Raw genomic sequence first — 19,216 nt, 5'->3', positions numbered from 1 at the left:
AAACACGCCCCATAATCACAGCTCTATGGAGCAGCATCAGACTCATTCTGACTAGAATTGAGTCGGACTACGTCAGGCTATGAAGTGGGTAGCGCTGCTGCCTTTCAGCAAGAAGGTTCTGGGTTCAATTCCCGACCTGGGGTCTTTCTGCATGGAGTTAGCATGTTCTCCCTGAGCATGCGTGGGTTCTCTCCAGGTACTCCGGCTTCCTCCCACAGTCCAAAAACATGACTGTTAGGTTGATTGGCTTCTCTAAATTGTCCTTAGGTGTGAGTGTGTGCATGAATGGTTGTGTGTCTCTGTGATGGACTGGCCTCTCGCCCATCACTGCTGGAGACAGGCACCAGCAGACCCCACTCAGGACAAGCGTGTAAGAAGATGGATGGTATATAAAATGTATAAACTTTTATTTCAATGTATTTGGTAACATTTATCAGAAGAAAAATGGCAATGGTTACCTAATATTAGTGAGTAATGTAACATAATGAAGCAAAGTAAATGTCAATCAGAGAAAATTATGAATATCTACATAAATTACTTCATAACAACAAATTCTACAGGGATATAACATTTACTTAAAATTTTGAGTAAAATGCAAATTCACTTTACTTAATTTTTTTAAAAATAAATCTAACTTACAACTTGGATGTAATTAAGTAAATGTTACTTAATATCTTCACAACTGTTATGTTTAATGGAAAGTAAAATTCACTTGATACTGGCTGCCTTAATGCTGCCATATCAAGTGTTACTTGATATGGCAGAATTAAATTTGACTTAAATCATTTGAGTGCAAATACTTACAATATATTTTTCAAGGAAATCTTATGAGCTGTTTTTTTCAGTGTAGCGAGAACACGGCCAGCAGCGTTTTGGATCAGCTGCAGCTGTCTGATGGACTATTTAGGCAAACCTATGGAGACACTGTTGCAGTGATCAAATCTTCTCAAAATACATGCATGAATTAGTTTTTCTAGATCCTGCTTGGACATTAGTCCTTTAGTCCTGGAAACAAAGTGTTCATTTTAAGCTGCTAACGAATCCTCGTGATCAAGTTTATCAGCTTGAGATGATCTTTTGTAGATAATAAAATTCTAACTAACTATTTGAAGGATTGTGCATAAAAGAGACATAACACCAAACGTGAGGGAGTCTTTATGAATGTTTATGACTATAATCATTAAGTGTAATTTTATTAGATGACACCTTTAACCCTAAGGTGTAATAACACGTCTTTTGTTATTACACCTTGACAATAGTCTCTAAATCATAACCTATGATATAAATATGTTATAACTGATTTATTTATAAACCTTTAAATTGTTATTTAAATGTGTGCTAACAACTTTTATTAAAGTATTTGACACTTAATGAAATCTTTACAACTAGTCCTACATGTTCATATTTATGCAGCAAACTGACCTTATAGTGACACTTTTAAAATAGTACGACAGCTAAAGTTTAGACCAATCAAATTTTACAGGATAATGTTATGTAAACACTTGAAAATAACTGATATGAAAACTGAAATTTGATTCTCCGCTAGTTTACCCTAAATGTGTTTAATATTGCTGAGGTTAGGATTTTGTTTCTCTGCAACAAACTTTCTCCACCTGCAGCAACAAAGCTTGTGTACAAACAGGAAGTCTCACTTCAACGTGGAGAGGAACTTTGACTCTTTGATGCATTTTTGGCTGAAAATGAGTCTATTTTTTTTATTTATTATTATATTCGTCAAAAAGATATAACTGTTTTTTAGAATTTCTGTTGCCTTTTTATAGTCTCAAAATAGTCTGTCAGAAAGGACTCCAACCTTCGACTTTAGCAACATTTTTTTTAATTAACATTAATGCAGTTTACTGTATATTTTACTCTTTGAATTGTTCCTTATAAACTCCAAAGACTGAGTGTGAAAATCTCAGTAGTTCAATAGTTTGTGAAATCATCAGACCAATCAGTTTTGAATCAACAGCCAAAACAAATTTAAATAAAACCGTATTTGTTTTCTTTTACTGATGCTTGCTTCAAATTTCATCAAGTTTTCTTTAGAAATGCAGCATTTAATTTTATTTATTTTCTGTGTTAAAACTAATTAAACAGGTGAACTTAATAAAGTGGATTATTATTTATGCTCAGTTTTAGGGACATCCATTAAAGGAGGGATGTTTAAATTAAACTTCAATTTACAAAAAAATATACTTTTAGATTTAAAGCTTGTAAAAATAACCTATGCTCAGACATAGCAGATGATGGTTTGAGTAATTTAGCTATCCTGAACATAGAGAAGCATCCTGTCAGAGTAAAACATGTAATTCTCTTTGTGAAACATTTTGCCACCCAGCATAACAGTTGTTTACTAAAAAGGATTAAGGATTAGTTGTAACAAGAGATTTTATTTGAGAAATGTTTAAATACAGTAAAAATACCGTAACCTGTTTTATTTTGATAAATTTCAATAAAATATTGTCACTCAGACATTGCAGTTATTTTACGCTGCGATGCATTCTGCAGCGAAATGATTTGAACAATGATCTGCCTGATTTTAAAATGTAATCAAAATATGTGCAGCGGTCAGCTCCTTTTGATGGTTCTGCATACAAAGCAACTACAACTGCAGTACTTAAAACTTGACTGTATTCATGGTAACAGCTGAAAAAAGACTATTAAAGTGAAGAAAGGTACAAATATGCATTAATAAAAATAAAAGCTTTATTAAAATTTCACCACCATGGTTAGAATTAAACTAATACAGCTGTTGTGTAAAATCTTTTTTTGTGAAGGAATAGTGTAACTAAATCTGAGAAAATGATGTCAGGATGAAGAAAAAAAAGTATCTTTTTCTGCATTTCTTTATTAAAGTTGGGAAAAAATAAACCGTACAGCAGCACAAAAAAAGTTTAAAGCAGAAAAACCTTCTAAGACAAGGTTGAAGGTCTATAGGGCTTTTATTTTGAAACCACCTACTCCTTTTAACATAGCATGTTTTTTGCTAAATGTATGCAGCTGAATGAGGCAGACAAAAATAGAAAAGCTGAGACGGATCTTTATAAAAAACAATAGGAGTTGAATAAAACAAACAGACTGATTTCAGTGGAATCGACAAATAATTAAAATATCCATACATGTAGGCGACAGAAAGGAAATATACTCATGCACTCATAAAGCCGTTGATCAGGCTGTAATCGGACAAGCTTTCAACTCATAAATACCTTTTGCCACATTTTTAATACATTTGTTGTAATGAAAAAAAAAAAAAAAAGTGTGGCATCTGCAGCACTTCCTCTTCAGAAACCATCCTGCAGGTGTGTCTATCACCCCCAAGAATTAAACGTTCAATAAAACCTGAACAAGCCACGCTGGGTAGCCATGTATCTATAAACCCACAGTCCACTGCAGTGCAGAGCTGGGTGTTACTTTCAGAAACACCCGATGACGACTGTTCCCGTCTGCAGATTGGTGTGGAGCTAAAGCCTCGCCCACGGTGCCTTTCCTCATATCTGTACTGTGTAGTTTGCAGGAAACAACCCACTCTGCCCCCGCAGCCTGCCTTTCCACCAAGAATTGTCTGAGCGATCCAACACCTCGATGATGTCACCGGCACTAAACCCCAGCTCGTCGTCTTCCTCAGCGGTGAAGTCGTACAGCGCCCTCACCTGCACTGTGGACGATCGCTGTTGGAAAGGGGGAGATGATCATTACTATCAGGAAGGCAGCTCATATATGACCTAGCTCACAACTTTTAAAACATTTAACACCACAAGATGATACTCTACAATTAAGTTCCAGGAAATCATTTATTCCAATAAATGTTTAATTAACTTTACCATAAGTTATTGAGGAAAAAAAACATAAAGTTGTGAGTCAGAATTACTCAACTTACAAAAGTCTTACAGAAGTCTAAAAGTCTAAGGCTAAATTTGACTTCAAATTTGACTTAAAAAGTCAAATTTACTTAATTTTAGGATGCTTTCTTCAGTTTAACTGAACTGAATCAAAAACATTGTCTTTAAAGGCTAAGATTTATAACATAATTAAAGAGACCAACATTTATAACCTTTAATAACACGTAGAATTTGCCTCTAATTTTAGATGAAATGATCTGAATTCCCCCTGTAATCAGTTCATTTGAGTGGTCTGTCTCTGAGGAGCGTCAGATGGAGAGTTAAGCTGAACTCAGTTACCCCCAATATTACATGTCGTCCTCCGCAAAGATGTAAACTTTGAACGAACATAACGAAACCAAACACAGTGTTTTCATTATGTCCACTGCGCAGCGGTGCGAAGCCTACAGGAGCTCCGAGCAGGATGCACAGATTGTGTTTTAAAAGCTTCTAAGACCGAGGGCAGAGCAATACTGTACGACATCTTCAATAGATTTTAATCTGTTTTCCTCACTTTGTTTTGAGGATCCAGATATTTTTAGTTCTATTCTTCAATGAGTGATTAGACTGAGTGTGGAGAGGCCATTTTTGTTGTTTACATTTGAGCATTTCATGTTCAATCATTAGGTTTTGATGACCTACATTAATATATACCACCCAGTAATTGATCTGATATGTTTAGTGGATAGAATACGGATATAATTATACTCCTGTCTTAAAGGATAGTGGAGGATTTTTTAAAAGACCCGTCCTCGTGAATTACACCTATCAAACATGTGCAATGGCGTGCACGAGCCCATTTCACCTCGTGCACGTTCTGATTAAAAGTTGCTGTTTACATCACTCATACAAGCTTACTTTCCAAAATATTTGAAATTTTTCCACTATGTCAGACTCACCGCCGGTAAGTGAATATGGGGACGAGGACGTAGGACGGCCTTACGTACACATCTCACCAGAATGATTGACAATTAGGAGGACCACTTATTTAGATGATCCACCCAGAAAAAGAACATCCTCCACTTTACCTTTAATATAAAAAGGTTTTTTAAGCAAACATAGCCGTCTTAAACAACTTTTGTTGAAAATCTTCTGCCATCTTGCTGCAGTAAATCTGTGTATTTTAAATAAAAGACTAAGCTAACAAATAGTGTATAAAGTTTCCACCCGAAAATTGTTCACTAATTCTGGGAATTCCAATTCCTGACCGGCCATGGGAGCATGAGTCTGAGTGACAGGGATTTATTGCACATTCTGCTGGGAAAGTACGGTAGCCAAAACAGTGGCCATAGTGGCCATATGACTGAAAACTTTAAACAGTGGGACCGTACCAGAGATTACCTCCCAGTTGCCTGTTCTGAGGTAAATTGAACACACCCTATGACCCATAGGGGGAAGCACTTAGGGAAAGATTGAAGATTTAATCAAGGCGACATAAATAAGACAATATTTTTAGAGTAACATAAAAATAGCATCCATAATGCCCAATTTTTACAATTAACTGCAAACAAAAGTTGCTTTTGGGTTTAGTTACTCAGCCAACAGATGCTCTTACAAACATAAACAAAAGTAGGAACCTGTAATCCTTAGGCTAACTCTAATAGTTTGAATTATCCTGTCAGTCAAGCCAACATATTCTCATTATCAGTTCGTATGAAATCGTACGAAAAGTTATACACAGTATTTCGTACGTTTTGGACATTTTTCCTCAAAAATACAGATCAGTGCGCATGCGCAGCCAGACAGACGAAAAAAGCAGATCCGCGGACGGACGTAAAACTGGGAAAAACAGTGCAATAATTACTTCTTCAGGTCTCTAACTAGGTTGCTTGCTGTTTTGTATCTTAGGATTAGGGTCAGGGTTAGGGTTAATTGATATGTTGTCTCGAGACAAGACGTAAAAATATGACGAAATGCGACGAAAAAACGTCTAAAACGTACAAAATTACGGTGCATAACTTTTCGTACGATTTCATACGAACTAATAATGAGAATACACTGGTCAAGCTGAGTGACAGGGGATCTTATCTGGGCACCAGAAGTGATCCAGTCAAGTAAGATGTACAAAGTATGAGGGGGTTTTTTTTGGACCTGCCTATGACATCCCCTGGCTTTGCCCTGGTTGGCAGGCCAAAAACAGCCTTTTTAATTAAAAAAATTAGAATAAATCACTGCTGAGTTCTTTTTACTGCATGTAAAACAGTAATAGATGAAAAGTTTCCCACTGAAAAATAACAGAACCAGGCTGACCGTAGGTGGAGGCATGGTTTCAGAGATGCGGCGAGGATGACAGGCGGAGGGGACAGGGCTGCTTCTGCCCGTGTGTCCAATGGTGTGCGCTCGCTCCTGAATGGCAGGATTTTTAACCTAAAATCAGAAGAAATAAACAAATAAAAATAAAATGATACTGTTCTTCTTGCATCCATGTCAAGATGGTTAAAGTCATCCTAGAAACAGAGACCCAGAGTCTGGCATTCAACAGAAATCCAATGATGATTGGTTGATTGAGCGGAAAAGTGGGCGGCTTTGGGTGCTAAACTGGTTCCGTTTTTTTTTTTTTTTTTAGCAGCGATTTACTTCATGGTCTGTTTATTCAGTTTAAATCTAGGAGAGAAGGTATTAATTATGGAGTTCCTCAAGGGTCCGTTCTAGGATCACTTCAATTAAGCATCTAGATAATCCCACCAGATCAGATTATAGAGAACTAGAGCATGTCTTAACATATCCTGCCGACACACAACTTTATATTTCTGTCAAACACGTGACCATAGTTTATCACAGTCACCAAATCAGTGCGTTGTTTATTGAGACAGAAATTACTGTGTTTGATCCCAAAAAACTGAAAATCCAGATCAAAGCTCAACTAGATTAACCCTTGCTAGAAACATGTAACATCTATATTTTCTATAGCTATCTGTTTTTTAATTACCTTTAAATTACTTTAGATTTTCTTTAAGTTTTTTGCCCTGTACAAAAACAAAGCCAAACTTAAAAAGCTTACGTAGCTCTTTCAGCTGTAAAAAAAATTCTTTAATTATGTAATAAAGATGTATAAATATTAGACTGTAGAAAGAAAAGTTGCTACCAGCTGGCTGACGGGTTGATCTGAGGCCCTGCGAGGCGATGAAGCAACGGCTGCAGCTGAGTTGCGTTCAGGCAAACTCACCCTCTTCCCCTGCAGGAAGGAAACACAGGAAGCCGATAAGAGAGATTCATTGAGATATGCAAACCTAAAGAGATAAATGAAATGAACAACTCTCGTCTCTATTTATACGCGTATAAATCAAATGGGTTTTTATCACATAGGAAGTCAGACGGTGAAGATCAGAAGAAAAATTGTTCTTATCCTTTCAGCTCAACCTGGAAGGTCAAAATCAAAATGTTTCCCAACATGATAGCTTCAGATGGAAATATCTGAAAAATAATTTTTAGGAAACCTTTTGAATTTACAAAAGAAACCAGTGAGTGAGATAAAATCATTAACATTTAAACAGGTTTTAAAAAAGGTTTTTTTTAGGCCGTTTAGTTGTTTCTAGCCCTAAATAATATATTTATATTATCAAGAAATACTAATAATCATCATTCTGTGTGTAGTTAATATGCATAATGCCCTATCACTAAGTGATATTGGTTGATTATGAGGAAACTCATGACTTTTTAATCACAATTTAATGTATTTAATGTATCTGAATGAGGTTTGACACTAAAATAATTATTTCTGTTCACTCAGGTGGCCCCGTCTTTCCTAAAAAAAAAAAAAATGTCCTCAACAACTGAAAAAAAAACAAACAAACTCTTTCTAAACTGTTGAAATTTTAACATTTCTGAACTTTCATATTAACTGCCAGTTATGAAGTGTTATTTAAAGACTTTTTCCAGAGTGATCTCTTTTCAGGAAAAGGAACCAGAAAGAGAAAGCTTCAAGGTTTAGACACAGAAAACACCTTTCACAGAATAAAGCACATTAAAAAATACAGTGAAGTTTGTTACCTTTAAGGTTTCAGCAAAATGGGCAAACATATAAAACCAAATAGTTCCTCACTTTAAATTAGAATCTCATAACTGAAAAGTTTAACTTTATGCAATTTTCTATTCTGATTATTTATGTCTTTGGATTAGTAGAAACAAGAACAAGAACAAACAAAGAACCCGTAGAACAGAATCACTGCCTGGTTGAGTGATTGTATGGTCATTTATTGCATAAATAGTTTCCTTCAATGAGAAAATGAGAATAAAAGAGCCTTTTTGTTACCTGGGACATGGGGCCATTCCTGCCGTCTGAGCTGCCGTCGTACAGGAAGATCTGTCTGGTTTTGGAGATGGAGGTGGTTTTGTAGAAGTCCACCAGTTTGTTGAGTGAGGTGAACTTCTCCGACCACAGGAAGTACTGGCCCTCATTGTCTCTCATCACCTTGAAGTGCTGGACGTCGTTCTCGTGTCTGAGGAGGGACAGACAGACAGACGCCTCTAAGTTATAGAAATAAAACCTGCAGATGGATTTACAATTTTCTAAAACTGCAAGTTGACATCTGGAAAACTGGTTCTGGTTTGGATCTCTGATCAGGTTCTCCTTTATTAGACCGGAAAACAACAATTGCAATAGATGTTTCTAGAACATTGTTTGATATTTCAGCTTTCTTTGTCCCTTTCAAACCCACCATTTAACTATACTATATTGTCTTTAGCTAAACTTTAAGCATTTTTAATACAATCTCTATTCAGTGTGGAAAATGTTTAAGAATGTGTTTGCAAAAGAAAATCAAGATTAAATTTATATTGATATTATTGTCATGATACAAAAATTCCCAACTTGATATCGATACCCAGGAAAATATACGATACTCGATATCATTTTCACTGCCACAAAGATTAAACAATACCAAATAATTAAAGGAATAAAAGAAACAACATATTTCTAAATAGAAAATGGTTTCGCAACAGAATCGCAGATTATATTAACTAAATAGGTGTTCAAATAAATGCAAAATAAATAACCGGAATACAACATTTGATAATATTTTAAGGTTGTTGGAGGTCTTACTCATTTAATGCGAAAATAATCTAGAAATCTAAAATTAACTTTATCAAAAATATGTAAATAATATTCTGATTTAGAACTGACACCATGCCAAATGAATATTGTGTATTGATACTTTTCAAAGTATCCATACTTTGGATAGCACTAATCGATATATCTTACATTAAACTTTATCACATCCCTGAATTTAATTCCTGCTTAAAAATCTGTCAGTTTGGGCTCATAAAACCATCCCAGACTTTATTACATTTTGTGCACAAAAACACAAAGAATCTAATCTGGGTCCTAAACATTTGATCTTAGTTGGGAGTCCTGATATTTGCTGTAGGCATAATGTCACAACAAATGCATGTTTAATTGTCATAGGCTTCCAAAAAAATAAATAATTCCACATTATTTCATTTATCAAATCTGTCATGATTTGGTTTAAGAAGGGAAGAAATGTAGAGGCAGACTGGTGTGGAAAAAAACACCAAAAAGTCCTTTAATAGGAGAAGAATAGACATCAAGACGGCAACAGACATAGAAAATAGTTTTGTCAAAAGTATCAATACTTTTTTGAGTATCGATACTGAAACGTTGTATCCGGATACAATACTCGTTTTTAAAAGTATCAAAAATGCCACCACCAGTGGCACCTAAACAGTCATTCATCTAAAGTGCAGAATAGAGGAAAACTTTCAGAACACTGTGTGATTGAATAATTCTACGCACTTTTCAGTTTCAGACTTTTTTTCTGTAACAGGTGCAGCTGCTGAGAATTATTTTTGTTTCTTAACTGGTTTGGTTAGTGTCATTGTTATGTGTGCAAAGCATAGCCAAGGAAGGAACACTTCATTTTATACGTTTTTTATTAAGCTTGCTTAATTTTGTGCGCAGCATACAACCTCAAAATATTGTTCTTATTGTTTATTGTATTTTTTTATTGTATTTTATTTATTAATGAAAATATTTCTGTAGATTTTTGGAGTCTTTGTTTTTATCCTTGTGGTATCGAAAATGGTATCGAGTATCGAATATTTTCCTTAGAATCGCTATCGAGTTGAAAATAATAGAATGAGAGAATAATGGAAGAAAGCAGAGAGAACAATGGTAACCAGTGAGTATATTCACTGATTTCATCCCAGCGCTGCGTGTCCCGTGACATCATCAATGACCCCTCACCCCCCCACCATGGACTGCCCTCTGGGAAGAGGCTTCCCAGCATTCAATGCAGGACGAGCAGGTTCTGCAGCAGCTTCTTCCCCACCGCCATCACACTGATGAACTGTTGCAAAACTCTTAAATCATGTAACAGACTCTGCATCACACTGATAACACCAAAGCAGAAATACTCCATATTTGCACCATATAAATAAATGCTCTGAACTTCCATATCAATGCATTTTTTTCTCCGACACTGTTTACATTTGATCACTGCTGCACTTTATGGAATGGAAATGTTCAATTACGGTAGTCTGAAAAACTGTACTAAATGAAATTTCAAGGTTGTCCAAGTTTAAGTCTGATGGGAGAAGAGGAAAACAGGTCATTATGGGAAAATGCCAAACAGCTGATACAGAATAAAATCAAGGTGCTGAGAAGGGAAGACTAATTACCTTTACAAGGACATAACAGAGATACACATAACCCAGGAGAAAAATCAAACATAATATAGTTCAACAAAGAAAACAAGAATTTGGTTTTATAACATAAAACAACATGATGGTGAGATTCTGAGGTTCTGATCCAACTATATGACAAAGGCTTGTTGATTAAATGAATCTAAATAAATTCACTTAAAAGCCAATTCTGTCAATATCTGCTTTATTCAGTCAATCAGGAATTTTACTGCTTCAACTAACGACAGAAAGATTCATTCTAAGATGGATCTAAAGGGTCCAGATGTTTACTAAGATGTGAAATTGTGGAATTTAAAACTTAACGTTTAGAAGTTTTAAAAAATCTAGGGCTCAATAAAGTACAGCATAAGTTTCAAGTAAGTTCTAAGTATTTGGAAAAACTTTTCTAACCTTCCTGTAGATGTTTAACTGGTTTAAGTCCTAATCTGTTTTAATCCTAGGAGATTTAAAACTGTTAGATTAATTTTATCACAGGAAAAAAAAACACATGTTTATATTCTCTAAATCTGTGAAATGTGCAGAAACATAAATCATCTTGAATAAGGATAATAATATTAATGATGATATATTTTATTTATGGGATCCTTTACAGACACTTTCGATCAGCTTATGTGGTTTAATATAAAACATATAAGACAGAATATTAAAATACACAAGGAAAATAAGTACAGAGGAATATTTAAATAAGACAATGCAGCAGCAATTACCGCAAATAGGCTTCTTAAAAAAAAAAAAAAAAATAAAAAAAAACAAGTATTGAGTTTGAATTTGAAATGCAGCCTTGAGTCTGTGTTACAGAGATCAGGATGTACCTGAGCTTATTCCCTCTAACAGGGTTATTATTATTATTGGTATAACTTTATATATTTATTATAAACTGTATTTTCCAAGATGCAATAATGATTCTTATTCCATCTTCTTTTTTTACAAAAAGAGAAAAAATAATTAATTTCATCTTATATAAACTGATTATTTACAACCTCCACTGATTAAATTGGAAATTAACTTTTAGCTTTAGTAAAAACTAAAAGTTAAAAGGCCTTAATGAATGTTTACATTCACTGAATCTAGAAATAATTAAACTAATTTCTGTGAGCACCATAACATCTCCTGTATGATATTTAATACAGAAGGTTTATTTATTTCAGATTAAGAGTCAAGCTTTTCAAGCTTATTTTAAGCTCTACAGGAAACACACCTTTGACTGAATTTGTTAATCTTTATGACGGATGGATTAGTCATCCAGATTAGGTCAGAAAGGTCGCTGAAAATGGACTGATAGCTGAAACTGAAACTAGTTTTGTAATAATTGAAAATATATGTTGCTTTTGTTTATTCTGGGCTTTCCAGCTCTGTCCCAGTTTCCCCTGAGCCTCAGCTGTTTGCTCAGCTGGATTGTCCTCTGCTGGTCAACCTGCAGAACTGCAGCTTTAACAACAAGAGGTCAGAACTTCCATCAGAAAATCAAACCACAGCAGCATTCTCAGAAAGAAAGAGGCTCAGTCAGTCATAATTCTTGTTCAGCATGAAAATGTATAAAAATAATTCTTTTAATTTTTTTTTAATTCAGGATAGGAAACAGAAAAATTTACTCCTGATTGTTAATTGTTAAATGCTTCTTCCTCATTTATACAGGAATTCAATTTAAATCCATACGAATGTTTACCTTCCACAGAATCAGTTAATTTCAAATTATAAAATAAATAACAGAAAAACAATTTAGATCTCCTTAAATTTAAATCAGGATTAGTATTCTATAGATTTTTTTTTTTTTTTGCTTAATTATTGCCTAAGTAAGTGTAAAACTTAATAAACATGTTTGTGTGCAGAACCTGTAATATCCTGTTGTATAAATATAGAAGTTAAAAATCTTTGGTACAGTTTGATCAGTGAGTTCTGCAAAGATAAACTAAGGCTGTGAAGCAGAAGAGAACCGTGAGTCACCGCAGGATTACTGCCTTTTTTTTTTTCAGCTATAAAAAGAAATTTTCCTAAGAGCGAACGTCGCTGCAGGTCCGACACACGCTGGTCAGAGAGGAAACTGACTGAACTTACAACCTGTTTAATGTGCAGCTGCCTTCAGCTACAGTATAAATACAAGCCCTGCACAGTCTGCCAGTCTCAGGGGAAGTTAAAGGGTAAGAAGATGAGTCACATCTTGTTTTATCTTAAAGTGTAAAAAGAAATACTTGTGCTAGTGAACCAGATTTTTTTTATGAACAAAAAGAAACTAACAAAATCTTATATTAGCAGCAAGGATGTGTTGCAACTTCGTTATGGTTACAAAACTGCTTAATAGATTTGTGACAGCCTGCAGTCACACTCTGAAGCTGTGTGCTAACTTTAACATGAGTTGCACATTTCATATATTTTCATTAGCCTGACTTTAAGTTATCTTTTTGCAGCACACACATTTAGTTAACTTTATTTGTCGCGTTGTTTGTTTTGTCAAGATGCAATTGATTGCAGGCTAATCAGAGGGTCAAACCATTTGTAATGGGAAGGGAAATTTGTTTATCATTTCTTTAAATATTCTTAGTGTGGGTAATTTTGTTAATTAGTTGAATTTAAAAAGTACTTAGTGTCTGGCCAGTATTTATCTGTTTAATTAAGTTTACTTTTTTTGTTAGTTTGATGGTCAGTTATCCCCCTTGTGTGTCAACAGTGGTTTGATCAGCCACTATTTAAGTTTCCCTCATGTCTTGTTTTTTTTTTTTTAGGTCAGTTTGTGGTTGAGTTCTTTATGTTAAAGCCTGAATTAAATTCTGTTTTGTTGACCACTGTTTTTTGGCCTAGTTTATCATTTTTTGAACACTTTTTTTTTTTGAATAAATTAAGAATTTAAAAAAAAAAAATTTAGTTTTCTGGCTGGTTTGTGCAAATCCCTCACAAGATTGTTAAAAAAAAAAGAAAAAAGTGTTCTAAATAACTTAGCTGTTTTGATTCATTTTCATGGCCTTTTCTGTTGCAGCTAAATCCAATTTATCTAGACAATGTTCCTGTTTTGTCACAGATTCCCAATTTTAGGGAGAGTTCAAGTTGACAGTAATTTGATCTACTTAAGACTTCTGCTAAATCCGTTTCCATTTTTAGCTTTCAGGCCTGTAAATGACTCCTGCCATCCTCCGTTTAGCAGTGCCTACACTCTAATTCACAGCTGCCTCAAACCAGGCTTCTGTTTTCTCTGAAGTGATTAACTGGTAAAAATTTCCCTGAATGTTTGCTGCATTTCACATTTCTTCTTTTTACTGCAAATCACATTTAGTGTGTGCATAAAAAACAAAGACGGTTAATTACAGAAAATGCATCTTAGAGGATTAGAAAACAGTCTGCAGTGAATCTAAAACTCACATCTGAGAACTAAAAACCGAGGGATCGTCTTCCTTTAGAGGTGGGAAGTTTTCAGTGAACAGCTCTGTGGGGATAAACCTTCTTGGCTGTAAAACTCTCCGTTTTGGGTATTTTTCATAGATAAAACAAAACTTTGATCAGTTATGTCTAAGTGACAGACTGCTCTCAACAAAGAGCCTGAAGATGCAATCTAAAATATGTTATTTAGTATATTTAGGCAAGGTTTGCTGGTATGAGCTGAGAAACTTATTCTTAAACATTGCTAAGCTGCTGCTGATTCACTGTCTGAAAGTTGTACAAAACGAAATTTTGTTTTCTATACACTCTGTATACGAAATTATGATAAAAGTTGTTTAAGTCTAACTTTTGAAGTCTGATAGATCAAGTCAAATGTGTATGACTCGTTAATAGTCTCATTATATATACAAGAAAGAAAAAAAACCATTTGATCATGAACAAAATAAGATTATTACACCAAGCCTCCATCCTGGTGGCGTTCAGGCTTCTTTTTGAGCCTTAATAGAATTGCAGCATCAAGCACAATGAGCAGACATGGCGCCACCTGTTGGCAGGACTTCAGAACTATCAGAAAACAAGTCTGCAAGTATTAAATAAAGCCCGACTGTCCTGCAATGCCTCCCAGTAAAGCGCCAGCTTTGCATGGTGGAAGACCAACTGATATTGATTAACTTAGACAACTTTTGTTGAAAAACTGTGAAGTTTTCGTTTCGTAAAGCTTTTCAGGAAGTAAATTAACATTTCCTTTCCATAAAGTGCATCAGTGATCAAATGTAAACAGTTTTGTGGGAAACACATGTTGCAAAAAACGCACTTATATGGAAGTTCAGAGCATTAATATATATGTTGGATTAAATAAAACAACTGACAGCCATTTCAGTTCTATTCAATCCTCCCCAGAGCCTCCTGTCAGATGAACATGAAGGGAAAACATAATTCCTGTTCTTTGGGAATAAAAACAGGGAGACAGCAGGGACCAATCAATCAATCTATTAATATATTAATTTTGCTGTCACTAGCAGCATTAATAGAGACATTTATCCACGTATCCATTACCTTAGCAGCCATCTATGAACGCCTGCGATAGCTTTAGCTTCTGCCTCATTAAAAACCAACTTTCAAACTTTACTCTGACAGCTGTTGTATTTTTATCTCTCTTGGAATTAAATATGGATTCATTTTTTTCTGACTTTGTCTTGGACTTGTCTTCATAATATTTGCGCTTCCCTGGATGGCACCAACTGGCTGAGCCATAGTAGGCTACCTCCTTTTTTACCTCCTACGTAGATATACCCTCACCGGCCACTTTATTAGGTACACCTGTCCAACTGCTCGTTAACACTTAATTTCTAAGCAGCCAATCACATGGCGGCCACTCAGTGCATTTAGGCATGTAGACATGGTCAAGACAATCTCCTGCAGTTCAAAGCGAGCATCAGTATGGGGAAGAAAGGTGATTTGAGTGACTTTGAACGTGGCATGATTGTTGGTGCCAGAAGGGCTGGTCTGAGTATTTCAGAAACTGCTGATCTACTGGGATTTTCACGCACAACCATCTCTAGGGTTTACAGAGAATGGTCCGAAAAAGAAAAAACATCCAGTGAGCGGCAGTTCTGTGGGCGGAAATGCCTTGTTGATGCCAGAGGTCAGAGGAGAATGGCCAGACTGGTTGGAGCTGATAGAAGGGCAACAGTGACTCAAATAACCACCCGTTACAACCAAGGTGGGCAGAAGAGCATCTCTGAACGCACAGTACGTGGAACTTTGAGGCAGATGGGCTACAGCAGCAGAAGACCACACCGGGTGCCACTCCTTTCAGCTAAGAACAGGAAACTGAGGCTACAATTTGCACAAGCTCATGGAAATTGGACAATAGAAGATTGGAAAAACGTTGCCTGGTCTGATGAGTCTCGCTTTCTGCTGCGACATTCGGATGGTAGGGTCAGAATTTGGCGTCTACAACATGAAAGCATGGATCCATCCTGCCTTGTATCAACGGTTCAGGCTGGTGGTGGTGGTGTCATGGTGTGGGGAATATTTTCTTGGCACTCTTTGGGCCCCTTGGTACCAATTGAGCATCGTTGCAACGCCACAGCCTACCTGAGTATTGTTGCTGACCATGTCCATCCCTTTATGACCACAATGTACCCAACTTCTGATGGCTACTTTCAGCAGGATAATGCGCCATGTCATAAAGCTGGAATCATCTCAGACTGGTTTCTTGAACATGACAATGAGTTCACTGTACTCAAATGGCCTCCACAGTCACCAGATCTCAATCCAATAGAGCATCTTTGGGATGTGGTGGAACGGGAGATTCGCATCATGGATGTGCAGCCGACAAATCTGCGGCAACTGTGTGATGCCATCATGTCAATATGGACCAAACTCCCTGAGGAATGCTTCCAGCACCTTGTTGAATCTATGCCACCAAGAATTGAGGCAGTTCTGAAGGCAAAAGGGGGTCCAACCCGTTACTAGCATGGGGTACCTAATAAAGTGGCTGGTGAGTGTATGTAGTATCATACCAATGTTATTATTGTAAATATACACAAAGGGATTTAAAAGGTGTAAAATAAAAAAATAAAGTGACTTAGTTATCTTTCAGAAAAAACTTTATATGTGTGGGAAGGTAAACAACAGAGGACCCAGGCAGGATATTTGGCATAAAAAAGTCAAATAATGTGACTATGCACCTTTAAAGAATAACTAGCTTGACTCTAGATCTGTAACTTCCAGATTTAGTCCACCTGAAGGTCCCTGAAGGATGAAAAATTAAACAGTCTTTCTCTATGGTTTGGAATCTGATAGCAGAACCCTTTAGTAAAGAAACATTCACCCTCTAGATGAAATCCTACTTTAGAGAACTAAAAACATATCTGATCAGGTAACGGTCATATTGGGTTTGATGCCTTAAAACAAATTTTAGCTCAAATTCCTGATTTAATACAGCAATGAATCTGAACCTTTAAAGATAAATAGGCACGTTTCTGAGAAGAGGAACCCATAGGGAGCTTCAATAAACACTTGTAAAGTGCTGAATATTGACCCAAAAAATGACTGTAATATATCTAAATTAAGCTGAAACTTAGGGCACCAGTTATGCATGATTGCTTTAGCAAACAAACATACTTTTGTGAAAATAATAAGTTTCTGAACTGTAAAAACATACAAAAGATCAGCCAGCATGCAAAAGCAAACATCAAAACACTCCAAGCAAACTAAAAAACTATATTAAATTAACTCAGATAAATTACAGTCTAGTTTTGTGTCAGATTGGAAAGGTCAATCTTTTTTTTTTATCACAGGAAGATTGCTTCAACCCAGGTTTACCAAGAGATTCAAAAATCTTCCCCTGTAGTTTCTCTGCAACCGTATTCTGCAATCTTCCAACTAAAAATGACTGTTTCTGAATCAGGCATTCGTTCCAGCATGTCTCCTATTACAACATATAAGGGATGAAACGTCCCATTAATGGTACTAAAAAAAGGCTACCGTTGCTTTAAGTTGATTTGTCTTATAGAAATATTTAATCATTTTCAGACAAAAATAGAACTTTAAACTAAGAATTAGAATTTCTGCATTAAAAACAACATTGGATGCCACAGCATGTTGAAAATAAGCCATCGAGTCGCAAAAACATTCTTTTTTAATCATCTTTTCTTGTAATCTGATTTGTGGTGTAACTGGTCTACAAGCTGACAGCTGTACAGACATTTAACAAGAAAGGAAACCACCGCATTAAGTCAATGATCTTTATGAAATTCAAAGGGTTCAAGTAATTAACCTGCTTTCATTCAAGTTTCTGACTCAAAGCAAAAAAAGTGCAATTTCTCAACTAGAAGCTAGTTTAGCGTTAACTAAATGCTGCAGCAGAGCTGAGCCATTCTGTGCCAAAACGTTTGCCACGGTCTGTGGGATATTTCTCTGAAGTAAAATTTGAATGTACAAGATTTAAAGGTTTACTTCCCCTTCTGCCCTCTAGATTCAGTTTTCATCTGATCAAAAGCGAACAGCTCTGCATTAGTATCTAGATGTTAAACCACAGGAAACAAACAGGCACCGTTCTGTGAAATTTAAATCCAAGAAACCTGCTATCAGTACTGAAAGCATTAAACACATCAACTGGTTTTCTGCACACTGCTGTTGCTGTGCAATGACTCTGACAACTTTTATTGTCATTTTGATACACAGAGTGTATGCAAAACATTTCATTTTGTTCAGCTTTCATTACATTTCCATTTTTTAAAGTGCAGCAGTGATCAAACTGTCTCCCCTGTGAGATCAATAAAGTCAATAAATCAAAAAATGTAAACAGGTATGGAAAAAAAAAAACATTGATATGGAAGTTCAGAGCATTAAATATAACAAATAAACTAGCAAAGTTGGGTCAAAGTCCCACATATTCCTTTTTTAGAGAGATTTTTACAGCTCCATCTGATGAATTTAAAACAGGTATATATATATATATATATATATATATATATATATATATATATCTTATTTGGGTTTGACAGGGATATACCTGCAACCATGGGACCATATAATAATGTCTGTTAACTGCTTTCTGTACTGATAGAAGTCTTTATTTCATATTTCTTTGATTTAAAATTCACAGAACGCTGCCTGTTTGTTTCCTGTGGTTTAACATCTACTGTAGATTTTACGCTGCGCGGCTCTTGATCAGGTGAAAACTAAATCTAGAGGGCAGTGAGGAAAGTAAAACTTTAAATATTGTAAAGTCATAATTTATGCTAGATAAATATCCAACAGACCATGACGAATGCTTTGCCATTACTCAGGTTTTGCTGAGTCTGAGAAAAGCTTCCCATTGCTTCAACATTTCCTCTTTGTGTTTGTGCAGACTGGGAGGAGCTATGGACATAAGAACCAGTATGTGAGGTTGGGGGCAACGTGTTTCCTGCAATATTTGAAACAAGCACATTTGTTTGTCCCTCCAGCACAAAAAAGCAACAAAAAACCTTTATATATTTTTAAAGGGCAATGCAGCATGATGTAAGGTTCCCAATGTTTAACTCCTTCCTACAGCTTTGGTAGTAGCTAATGCGGAATAGCTCCTGGTAGCTTCGAATCAATCAATCAGTCAAATCAATCAATCAATCAATCAAATCGATCAGTTTCTTTATCATCAACTACAATTTACATTGTAATTGAGATTTTAGTTTCAGTACTAACTAGGGATGGAACGGTTTATGAAAACAATGCTTGCACACTGTTGCACTTTTATCCCCAGCTTTCTTTCCGCCGTCATCGTACACTGCAAAAACAATCCAGAAATAAGTAAA

The 19,216-nt window shown here is 35.6% G+C and overlaps 1 protein-coding gene across 1 annotated transcript in view; it reads right to left on the bottom strand.

The window, feature by feature from the left end:
- Positions 1-2,417: 2,417 nt before the first annotated feature.
- LOC107082021 (growth factor receptor-bound protein 2-like) overlaps positions 2,418-19,216 on the bottom strand; it is a 42,558-nt gene continuing 25,759 nt past the window's right edge. The window contains exons 5-8 of the mRNA XM_015370442.1: positions 8,134-8,490; positions 6,967-7,056; positions 6,132-6,248; positions 2,418-3,671 (exon numbers count right to left, since the gene is read on the bottom strand). Coding sequence (XP_015225928.1) covers positions 3,492-3,671; positions 6,132-6,248; positions 6,967-7,056; positions 8,134-8,490 — 744 coding nt within the window. The 3' untranslated portion in view covers positions 2,418-3,491. The remainder of the gene's footprint in view (positions 3,672-6,131; positions 6,249-6,966; positions 7,057-8,133; positions 8,491-19,216) is intronic.

Source organism: Cyprinodon variegatus, unplaced genomic scaffold (genome assembly GCF_000732505.1).
Source record: "Cyprinodon variegatus isolate N-32 unplaced genomic scaffold, C_variegatus-1.0 Scaffold46, whole genome shotgun sequence".
NCBI classification, from domain to species: Eukaryota; Metazoa; Chordata; class Actinopteri; order Cyprinodontiformes; family Cyprinodontidae; genus Cyprinodon; species Cyprinodon variegatus.
Note: the sequence above shows the minus strand (reverse complement) of the source record. Positions and strands in the feature narration are given on the sequence as shown.